A 12,037-nucleotide genomic window follows, 5' to 3' on the forward strand; every position below is an offset into this window, starting at 1 on the left:
TGAAAGAAAAGTCTCAGTTGGAAGCAGAGATTGCTCTTTACCTATATCAAAGGATCTAGGCTATCGCCAAAACAGGTGGCAAGATCTCAGTTACAAGATTAAAATTTGGATGAGATTGGTGCTCAAGAAAATCAAATGGTGTCTTCTTATTTAAATGGATAAATCTTAATTTGCTACACAAATGCTTTTAGTAAATTAATTTCAAAAGCAGCCCTGACAATTTTTCACCACTTGTTTAGGAGGTACCACATTTTTAGTAGGGAATTAAGACTTTCAATGCTACTGTGACTTACTGGTGGAGAAAGCTTATAAATTTACCTTTATTTCTGAGGGACATTTGTGGAAAGCTTTGAAGTGTGGCTAAAGGACATGTGGTTAAAATATTTATTGAAAAGAAGCTGAAAACTGCTATCCACAGCTACACAGATTTTGTTTTTTGCTTGAAAGAAAAAAAGATGGTCTTAGCTGGATAGAGCTGTTTGCTCATTTAGTACTTTTGCATTTTTTTGTTCTATGTACCCTTTGAGGTGCTCTGTGGAAACCATCTACACAGGCTCTTTTGTCTTACACTATTTTTTTTCTGTCTTTTTTTATTTTAAAGAAGGTATTTGTCTTATTTCAGAATCTATATTGTTCTAAATAAGAGTTCCTAATTGCTCCAAAATGCCAAACATAGTATAAGCTTGCCTTGTAAACTACCTGGATAGTTTGGATATCATGGATGTATTGATTGGTGCAGGCAATCTACACAGTACTATCAAGTACAGCACGTTGTGGTGTTTAGCAGAAATGAAGATGAAACAAGAAGTATGTAATTCCCTGAAACATAATACGTCAAAATCGGGATTTGCTAAAGTCAACTACAAGAATAAATTCACTCCTAAATAGAGAAATGCTGTACCTGTCATAACATACTCAAGTGCCAAGACACTTTATTTTTAGCAAAGATCAAACACTACAAGAAAATCTGCTAATGAAGAGAATTACAAAGCTGATTTATAGTCTGCATGAAAAACCCGTATAGAGAAGTCCTGTGCACCGTGAAATCCCACTTAAACCGTACCTCAGAAAAGAAAATAATACTGAGGCATTCTGCCTCTAATTCCTGCAACTCCTTAAGGGTGCAAACCAAAACTATACTGAGGTGATGGCAAAATTGGTGACAAAATTATGTCTTGCATAACCTGCTTAGACACTTGGAATGCCCTGTAATCCTCAGACTTCTGGCAAAGGTACTCTCAGCTGTTTGAAGCTCTGCTTTTGCACATGGCCAAGGCACAATTGCTGTGGTTTGCTGACTTAAAGTGCTGGGTGCGTTTCTCCTGCCTCACGGCATTCAGGACCCACAAACTAGATCCTGTCATTCTATATGCAAGAACTGCAGTTAAATAATCTCTGGTGAGCTGAATTAGGCAGTGAAAGGCATAAACAAGATTTGCTTTTGCAATCTCAAAATCACAGAGATGATGAATTTCAGGCATGTCTGGGGTGCCCAAATCCAGGCAGGAGGTGAGTTTTGGGGCACACTGTTCCCTACAGCCGCTGTCTTTTTGACTGATTTGGATACCTGGGATTGGTTTTTGGGATTACTGTGTGTGGGCACCATCTCTCCCCATTCAGCCTAAATGGAATTTAAGCATGTGACTTAGTGATGAGAATTACATCCTGGAGAGGGACACTCAACTTCTAGCTGTCACCGGAACATAAAACCAGAAGGGAACACTACTGGCATCCTGCGTGGTCCCCTGCAAATGAAGACAGCAGCACAAAGGGCACTTGAATACAGAGCATCCTCACAACCTCCATCCTGCAGGTCTCAAAACACAGCTTAGCACTTTGTAGTAAGCTAGTAAAAAGCAAAGTCCAAGTGTACAGTGAGTTAAAAGAAGGATGTAGGTTGATCAAGACATTGCTAAGGCCCCGAGACCTGTAGCCCTGTACCTGGAGACCCAGGAGCACTTAAAAGGTCCGGGTTGGGTGTATGGTTTGGCTGTGTCTCACCTTTAAGTCAGCTAAGAGCTAGGAGTGATCCATCTACCCCATTTGTGTTCTGGTCTGTGAGGGAAGGACCCTGGCAAAGGGGTTGGGAGGGACCCCCAAGGTCCTTGCTCTGAGCACCTGCATTTTGCCTTTAGCTGTGGCTATTCCTTGGTGCATTGAAAGAGGATGTACTCTCTCCTCCCAGAGCCAAAGCAAGGCCAAAGAGCATGAGCCCAAAGTCCTATTTGGATCTAACTCCATGTAAATTAGGAGAATAATTATATTAGTGGACGTAAACCTCTGTGACCCCTCTGTGTAGGTGTGTTTTGGTAAGATTCTCTGGGTAGCACTTTACCAGACCCTGGAAATACAGTCATCCCTGGGGTGGAAATACGGTAACCAGCAAGATTACACAGACACATGGGAAATGCAGAATACACTATCAGTATGAAAAGTAGCAGAAAATGAGCAGGGATTGGGTCAGGACAGGAAGGACGATGCTGTTCCCATAAAAACTACTTTCAAGTCTTTAAGTGCCGTCAGTCTGGGTGGTCATGCTGGGCAGCATGTAGCGTGAACAAACACAAAGGTGAAGTCTCTGCCCAAGGAAAGCTTAGAGACCCTTATTTAAAACAAGATGCAGGACACAACAGTGCCTACATTCATCCTGCCCAGGCGTCTGAGATGTTGGGGTCTGGGGTTTGAGACTTCCTCATGGGCAATGGAAAGAGAGCCTGGGATGATTCAGCCAAACAAGCATCCAAATTATCCCGCCAGGTAGGTGGCCAGGAGTACCCCTGGCCTCCCAGGGCCACAGGTGTCTGATGACTGATTCAGGCATCTCTGGGAGGTCGCCAATGGACCATGCTGTGCTGTATTTTGCTCCGCTCCACTAAACTATAGACAATACCTGTACAGTTTTTAGCGAATCTGGCATCTCCATAGTAACCCGGAGCGCATCGTTCGCACTTGAACCCGGTGGTGTTGCGCAGGCAGTTGCGGCACTGGCCGGTCACTTCATCACAGTCTTCAAAAATCAGGTTTGGGTCTGAGTTGCCGCTGCAGTCACATTTTTTACAAGTGTTTCCAATTAGCAAAGGGTTCCCATAGTAACCGGGGGCACACCTGCAAGGAAGAGCAAGCCCAGCGATGACGAGCAATGACATCCCCATCTGCAGTACCATTTTTTCTCTGACCTTATTTAGGTCACCATGAATTGATGATGGTCTGCAGCTACTAAAGGACAGAAGGCAAATTAGGAGCTGAAGTCCTGCAGGGGCTGTTTTGTGCTCTAATCTCAATCTGTACGGTTATATATTTTTCCCTTCTTGAACACTCCTGGTATCTCAATCACACCGGTCTGTGCTATTTTTTTTGTGTGTGTCTTTAGCAGTAAGATGATTTGTTCCCCATTGTTTTAAAATCTGTGACAGAATGACCTTGGCAGAGAGGCAGCCCTAGTGTTTATTTTGGTCTCTTTCAGCTTTGGATCTCACCAACTATATTGTGTTATATAGGAAACTGGGGTAAGAGACTGCATTTCATGATGCTGAAACTCAGAGGAAGTTCAGACCTTATTTTCATTATAATGCACATAACAAATTACTGACCAGAAAAGTTTTATATAAATACTTCTATGATGAGGCATTGGGATGGTTTCTTTTTTTTGCAAAACAAAACAGGCACTGAACCAGCCTCCATTTTTCAGATTTGTTCGGTGTTAGCCTGCTGGCTGAGGGCAAAAGGCTGAGAGCAGCCACCAGCCCAGGAGGGGAGGATTCCTCTGTTGGTTTGCAGAGGGCGAGAGGGAAGGGGGTAACAGGCTCTCCAGGGGGGCCTGAAATGAGGCCAAATTGCTTTTCATGTCTTGTCATGTTTGGGAAGCATTTCTGTGGAAAACTTGCTACGTCTTAAAATGGAAGAGATGTTGAAACTGTAGTGGTTTTTGAAAGTCTAGGCAAACCAGCGATACCTAACGTTCCTGTGTGACCAGTGACCCTAAGCTAAGACAAGAGGTAATAGATTTGGTGTCATCATTTGGACAGAAAGGAGAGGGTTTCAGTTAAAGGAGTTTCTGCTGGTAGCACGGAGTGTGCTTAATCCTACGAGCTAGAGGAACCTTTGCAAAACAACCAGCGAGGCGAACAGAGCCAGCACTGGAGTGGGCATGGAGCAGCTCGCAGGAGCAAATCCTCGAGCAGGGGCGTTGCTGTAGGAGCTGGTGGCTGGAGCGGTGAAGAGCAGCTGCTTATGGACTGGAGGGGCCAGCGGGCAGGACAGGGGCAGCCCACACCCTTCACGGTGTCACTGCAGGGGGGCAGGAGAGTCCCTGACCCAGCAGCCTGGGGCACAGAGATCAGGGACTCGTACCCCCAAACTGGGAATGAAGAATTACTGCAGGGAGAGGGATAACTAGCTGGTGTAGCAATTGTTTACGGAAGAAATCGGAGGAGTGAAAAGTTGTTGCAGTGATATAGGTAAAGAGTAGTTATTGTATTTCATCCTGTTTTATCACCCTGTTGTCCTTGTCTTTTCTCCCATCTGTAAAGTCCTGTTTTAAGATGCTGTTTGTTCTGCTGTTTGTGGGTGGGGAAGGTGAGCTCTCAGGCAGTTTAGTTTATTTTTCCCAGGTTTCTGGCTGGGGACCTGAGCCGAGGTCTGTTGCCTCCTAAAATCTGAACATAGTCAAATCCAGGTTCTGCTATGTCTGAACGATGAAATTGTGGGAGATCTGATAACAGCTTCCAGTTAGCTTCCTACATTTGATGATTTTTTTTTCAATAAAGCAAGTAATTTCCTCAACGCTGCTTTGTTCATGTTCCAGTCCTGAACCCCCACAGTAAAAACACATAAAATTTTAAGTATCTTAATATAAACCACTTGGCTGCCTCAAACACTGCTTTTGCCAATGGCAAAGACTCTGTTTGTCTCTTTGCAGCACTGCCAGAATCTTTGGTCCAGATCTTATCACTTGGGTGACCCAGATGTAAAGAACAAAAGTGTGACCTGGAGTTCTGTGCACCCCTCGAAGAACTGTGAATGCGACACGGAGCATAATGAGTGTGATTTAGCTGACTTTGGTGGAGTCACTCCGCATTCCCATGGGAGTTAGAGCAGACAGTGATGGGTAATGCTACTATTTAGTCATGCCAAAAGTCTTGCTATAATTTTCTAATATTTCAGCCAATCTGAGATTGTAGTATTTTCCCAAATTTCAAAATTTCAGTGTGTTTATGAAGTTTGGACAAGAAAAAAAACAAAATCCTGGTTTAAAAAAAAAAAAAAGTCCTTTATTCTGAACTCTCAAAATCTTGCAGAGTTTCTTTTTAATTTTCTGTGGTTAGGTATTTTCCAAATGGTTGTCTGTCTAATGTGGCCACCAACTCAGAAGCCACTGAGCAGTGCTGGGGCAAGACCAGTGTTTTGCTTTCCGCTATCCAGCTCTGGCTTTCAGCCAGCATCCACCGAAGACTGCGTACTATTCCCCTCAGGCCCACAACGTCTGCCCTCTCATCAGGGCAAGGTGAATTTTTTTTCTTTTCTGAAATATACCATTCAGTTCACTTGCCAGACACTTAGTGGACAGTTCCTCACGTCCTCACAGATGTATTTTGTAAGTGCTCCTTTTTATGACCATCTGAGTCACTTTTATTAGCTATATCTCCTCATCTGGAGTAGCTGTCTAGAACAAATAGAAACTTTTAGAGCTGAAAATAAATGTGTCACCTTCACTTCCCCCTTCCCTTTGCCACTGAGCGCATCTCATAGGGCTGGACTGCGCTTGGCCTCTTTTGAATGATTTGTAGCGCGGGAGAAGAGCAGAGGCCGCTGGATGGAAACATATTGCTCCATCTCTGCACTTTATGGTCTGAAAAAGTAGAGGTCTGCGGTACATGTCTTTTCCTCTGTTGTATCAATAAATGGCTCTTTGTTGCTAGCAAAAAATATTTCCTCTCCCATAATAAAGCTGCTAAGTTATCTTTGTGTTATTTTACAGCCATGCTTGCTTCCTGTAATTATTGGTGAGTAAGAAATTAACTTCCTTTTCCCTGGCAATGCCAAAAGAACCTTTTTCCTCTATTCACTTTGGACACTAAAGTATCATTTCTTCAGTTATCTTTTTTAACTTTTGGGCATTAACAAAACCTGGATTTCATCCGCTACCACCTTAATGCCTTATTGCTGGAGTCCAGGAGCAGAATGATTCATTCCTAAATTTCAAATTGGGAAGCTGATTTTCCCAGTTGCTAGCAAAGGCCTCTGTGATTTCACAACACCATTTGCTGGCAAACATAAACTGGATAGGTTTGTGCCAAGCCCCTGGAGCAGCACACGGAAGCCTCCTACACGGATGCCAGAGGAAATGGAGCAGATTGCCTCCTGGCGTGCTGCTCTGGAGATCCCACGCGCTGCCTGTGGAGGGGTGTCCTGCAGCTCGCTGCCCCGTGGCACCCATCGCCGACCGCTGCAGAGAGCTGGGAGGGAGGGCGGTGAGCAGGAGGTAGCCTTCCTCTCCCTGGGGACACCAGCTGCTCTTTGGGCTGCAGGGAAGGACAGGGCCAGTGCCCTCTCTCGTTCAGGATCCCCCAGTCCTCCTGAGAGCATGTTGGTGGCACGATAGCTGCCAGTGGGAGCAGGGGGTGGTGGCAGTGCCCAGGGACAGGGACAAGCAATGTGTTTCTCAATAGTCTTCAAAACACTTTTCATCGTTTCTGACACAAATGGGAGTGGGACCAGGAGCCTACCAGAAGGAAAGTCCCATTTGCCACTGCTTGCCACTTACCCCAGCAGTTAGTCAAGGACTTAACATGGTGACTGGGACAGGCTGATTTCTTCCTGTAGCTTTTTCTAACCCATCTATGCAGCTTTGCCTTCCCTGAGACAGATGCACTGTGTCAGGCTGGGTAGTGGCTATTAGAAAACAAAGCTGATGCTATTTTCTGCTGTTACTATGCATCTGCTACTCTTTTCATAGGATTTGATTTGCTTGTAGTCTAGGTTGACATTTTAATAACCATTAAGAAACCTCACAGACCTTTTAATTGTCTGCATTATCCTTTGTGTATATATCTGACATTTTGGAAGAACAAAAGAATACAGCCATAGGCCTGGAAACAAGCATGGGGTTTTTTATTTTTGTGCCATCTGTCTAACGGGCTTTCACTATTGCTGTCACCATGTTAGTGATGTGGAGATAATATGCTGATGTTTTTGCATCATCTGTAAGGGCAAAAGCCTTCACTCTTTTTTTGTCTTACCTTTTTCATATTGATTTTTCTTTGCATCTTAAGCATCCCCTTTCCCCCTTCTCTGATAGTTATGTTAAGTATCATTTGAATTCAAGACTTGTCCATTAATGATAGCGGACTGAAGTCTTAAATACTTCAGGGGCTTTAAGGAAAAACAAAATGAGGTGTTCAGGAAGCCAGTGTCTGAGCCATCCTATACCCCTCAGTCTTTGTGTTAGAGCTGTTTTAATTTATTGGCTGCTCAAGGAGAATTTCTGAATTATAATCAGGCCTCTGACATTCATTGAAGCATCATCCGTGTTTGTTCATAGTGAGTAAGATGGCCCTTTATGACATAGGAGAGTAAGTTATATTTCTGCTGTATAGCTCCATTTATTTGTGTACTTTGTTATTTAGAAGATATTTACTAGAAATTGTTTATGGGCATAAGGGAAAGTTGAAAAGCAGCACTGGCCTATGGTTGTTTGCTTGACTTTATTGAATGATGTCTGTGAAGTATATTTAAAATTCAACTAAAAAGCTGCATCCGCTCATTAAGAATTTGACTAGATAATCCATTTTCTCCTTTGCTTTAGAAAAATGTATTTGGTAGAAGCCTGCTATATGTTTTAGAGTGGTGAATGGCAAGAGGCATCTACGTGGTGGTTATTTTTCACTTCAGCTGCTGTTTCTGATTTTGTATTTTGTATTTTGATTTGTAAAATGTATTCCTTTTAGGAAGAACACCACATGAAGGTACACAAAGTGCAAGAGCTCGATCAAAATATATCAGATATAAATGTCTGTCTTACCCTGACAGGGTAAGACAGACATGTCTTACCCTGTCTTTCTTTCTTACCCACAGCAAGTTCTTATGCTTTTTAGTAGGAACTGAATGAAATCCTTTAACAGACATGATTCGACCTGGTGAAAACACATGCACAAGATTTCTCACCAGTGTGGCAAGATTCCCTTGAAGACTTCTGGACTTCAGTATTGTTGACCAGTAAGTCATCCCATTTGCTTCTTACCTTTCACAGTTGGGTCCTGCATAGTTTTCCTTACAGACACAGCGCACACTTCCACTTTTTCTGTAACAGGAGACTGCAAAGCTGGAATTTCATTAGAACGAATAGTTAGGATAGCAGGCAATGGCAAACACGTGGGAGTATTTCTTAACTACATTATGGACATTTGCTGTTGGTGTGAGCTCTGGCTCTTGGTTACTCATTGCTGAAGAGGTATTCTTAAGCTCTGTATGTTATTCACATTATACCCCTTGTTTAGTCTTTTTAATTAGTGTAGAAAGCACTAATTAGTATATAGCACTATGGAGCTATATAAATGCAGATATATGTAAGTTCCTGTCTTGCAGTGTAGATCAGACACACCTGCAGGTTTTGTTACACACATTTTAGATAAAGGACTTAGGATAAGTGTGTATGTCATGCGAACCTAATTGCTTTCTGTCTCTTATTCTAAGGGGTGAAATATTGCTTATGAAAGACACCGCAGTAAGCACTTCAGGAAGGTAGGCTCTGGAATGGGTGCAGCAGTTTCCTATGCAAATCCTACAGTTTTCCTCAAATCCAATGTGGAAGTACTGAGTGGTGAAAGCTGAACTCAGTGATGCTATCCTTACTTACAGTAACCATGGCTGCTCTACCATCTCTCTGAGTAAGCTGGAAAGAGTCTGGGGACTCTTCTGAGACCAGCATGCCAAGTAGTGATACTGATTGCAGTAATGGCTTGGGCTGTAATTTTCACTGCCGTGATTCTAAATCATGGATTCCTTTGCTTTCTTTTGTTTTCAGGATTCAACAAATGTATAACTAAATACAAGACCCGAGGAACAGCAGCAGACAGATGTGGAAAGTACAAGTTGTATACACTTCAAACACAGTGATGGACATGGCTTAAATACATTTGCAGGAAAAAGGCATATAATCCTAAAGATGTTTCCAGTTAGTTTGCAGTATGTGTGAGCAAATGCCTGCCAGCACTGGGGTGCAGCCAGAGTAGTGAGTGGCAGCAGTTGCCAGCTGCAGGCCCATGGTTGCTAAAACGCAGGTCCTGAGTCGTACGGTGCTGGGCAGCTGTGGCCAGGCTGCATCCCTTTCACACAGAAGGACAAAAGATTTGGAGCAACAGGAAAGAGCATGATCCATGTAGTGCTTGTTCTAGGAACAAACAGCATTGAAAGGTGACAAGTATTCCTGCGTAATTTCAGTTCCCACCAGCATTTCTCAGCTGGTGGGACAAGCAGGGCCAAAGAAATCTGCGTCTGAATCTGTGCTGTCTCAAAACATTTCATATAACCAGAGAGAACATAAAATCAGATTCTTCTCACAGAATTCACAAATTAACTTCAGTAAAGCTTTTTTGAGAACATATTGAGAAAATCATAACAGTTTGGCAGCCTTCCTCTTCTTTTACAGAGGCTAATTCCTTCATGTAGTTGAAAAAACCGCATTGTGGATTTAAGTTATGAAATAAGACTGAAGCCTTCCTGAGGTTCTGTATTTTTTGTGATCTCTTAGGGAAAAAAAGTTTGTAAAATTCCCTCAGATTTGAAAAGTAGTAACATCTGCTGGACTGTGAAGCAAACTCCCTCCTCCTTTTTTTTTTATTCCAAAGAAATGACATTACACTTCATGTGTAATGTCCAAAAGTTATTCCAAAAGTTCCCAGGATAGCAGATATGAAGATAGTCTGGCCAAAAAATCTAGAGACACACAGATGAATCCCAAGAAAAAATATGTATCTGATGAGTCTGTCAGTTTACAGATTTGGTCACTTTGTCTAACTATTATGAATTCGGTGGCTATTTCCAAAGTAAAACAGAGTACAAAACAACAACATCCTGTGGATGTTCTTTATTTAAGGCATTTAATACTTCTCTGCTTTCTGGTAGTTACTGTTCTGCCTTGATATAAATGGAGTAGGATTAATGGAAGGGGAAAAAAAAAAAAAAGAACAAACGGTTGTTCTTTGAATTTAGTTATGCAAGGCTGAATGTTGCTCAATCATTATTATTTGCCTCTTCCAGCCCCAGCTGAAGGCCATTGCTGCGGTCAAATCTCTCTCATGCAAGAAGCTGAACAGGCAATTTCTGCATGTTATTTAAATAGAGGTATGAGGCAAATTGGGATCAGATATTCCTTTCGCTATTGCCTTCAGGACTTTTCCGAGGGAAAACCCTGAAAAACTGAAGTGGATTTTTACTGAGGTAGTTTTAAAGGGGTGACATATCACAGAACATAGAATATCCTGAGATGGAAGGGACCTATGAGGATCAATCATCAGGTCTAGCTCCTATATTGCTGCTAAAGTTGAAACATCTGCATTCAGGCTCCTTGCAACTTTTGTTCTCCCTTCCCAATCCCACGCTGCTGTCCTTTTAGGTTCAGGGCTTCTTTATCTCTAGTGGTCTGGAATAGGAGAGGCGTATGTCCCTAGCAGAAGAGCTAAGGAGCGTGTTGAAGCAGGGAACGCTCCTTGGCCTCTGCGCCCATTTCCCATAGCACTGGTAGAGACAGCCTGTAGCTCAGGTCCCTGCTGGTCCCACTGCACCAAGCCCTGCTGGGCTGGCAGGCTGGCTGGCTCCCTGCGGTCGGGGGCACTGCTGCAGAGCCCAGTGACCTGTAGGACTTGGTGAATGCAGGCCCGGCCATGCTCTGTCAAATCACCCCGCAGGGAGGACAGCCTAGACATTTGCTTGACCGGCTGTGCTCGGTAGCGACTGGGACTCGTCATGCGGTAGTGCCTCAGGCATGTGGAGTCCTGGTTGTGGTTGAGAGAGCTGCTCCTTACACCAAAGTCGCTGCTCTGTGCCCAACAGGTTAAAAAAAAAATCACTTTCCTTTGCTAAGGAAAAAGCACTGCTTTCAGCAGTTGTATTTCTACTATTTCTGGCATTACAGCCGCTACTGAAACTGGAGGAAGCGGTCTGCTTTGTCTGTGAGCTCACTCATTCCTAAGCCTTTTTAAATGCGAGCAAAGCCAGGTTCCTCCCCTGCCTCTGGAGGATTTTCTCTCAAATTCAGGCAAAGCTGCAGTTTTTCAACAATAGCTGTTCTCCACCCCATGGCCCTCCGCACATGTCTGCAGCTTGCTGTGAAAGCCAAGAAGTGGTCTGCGGGAGTTTGGCCGGAGCGATTTTGCTCCATTGCCATTTTGAGCCTGTGCCACTGAACAGCTGAGCAAAATGTGGCTCATCCCACCTTAAGGCTGTATGAGTAATCCTATAGCAACCGCAAACAAATACAGTGAGGAAATTCCCCTTTGTTGAGAAGCCCTGCTGAAAGTGAAATGGAAAACAACACAAGGGGAATAGGTATCTGGCTAAAAAATAGCTTTAACCCATTGGCAAGTATTTACTAGCATCTCCTCTATGCACTATAGTGGGATTTGCATAGTTGCCTCTCTCTTAGAGCACGGACCTCAAGCAAGAGGAAGCTGATAATTTCTTTCATCTGCATTACTGATGTACCACTAACAGTTTCTAATAGCTGGTCATGGCTTGTAGTTATGTGTTTCTTCTGAAGGCACAAAGTGGCTAACAGCTGGAGCTCTTTGGCTTGGTCTTGGTTTTCTGTCAGGTTTCAGAGTTTCTTATCCAAAGGCAGCTGGGCATAAGCTGAAGGGCACTGTACCTGTCACAGGGTCCTCCAGCCCTTCTCTTTTAACTGCTCCTGTACTAACCTGATCCAGCCACTGTTTGCTCAGGAGTCTGTCTGGCTATGCTTCTTCATGGTTTGTTTTACCATCCAGAGGTCATGGATTGATCTTTCTGTCTGCCTGTCTGTCCAGCTGCATACATCCCTGAT

At 43.5% G+C, this 12,037-nt stretch overlaps 1 protein-coding gene across 1 annotated transcript in view; it reads right to left on the bottom strand.

Moving 5' to 3' along the window:
• LAMA4 (laminin subunit alpha 4) overlaps nt 1-12,037 on the bottom strand; it is a 115,786-nt gene that overhangs the window by 65,227 nt on the left and 38,522 nt on the right. The window contains exons 4-5 of the mRNA XM_072855705.1: nt 8,240-8,320; nt 2,891-3,105 (exon numbers count right to left, since the gene is read on the bottom strand). Of these exons, the coding sequence (XP_072711806.1) occupies nt 2,891-3,105; nt 8,240-8,320 (296 nt within the window). The remainder of the gene's footprint in view (nt 1-2,890; nt 3,106-8,239; nt 8,321-12,037) is intronic.

Source organism: Ciconia boyciana, chromosome 3 (assembly GCF_034638445.1).
Source record: "Ciconia boyciana chromosome 3, ASM3463844v1, whole genome shotgun sequence".
Lineage (NCBI taxonomy): Eukaryota > Metazoa > Chordata > Aves > Ciconiiformes > Ciconiidae > Ciconia > Ciconia boyciana.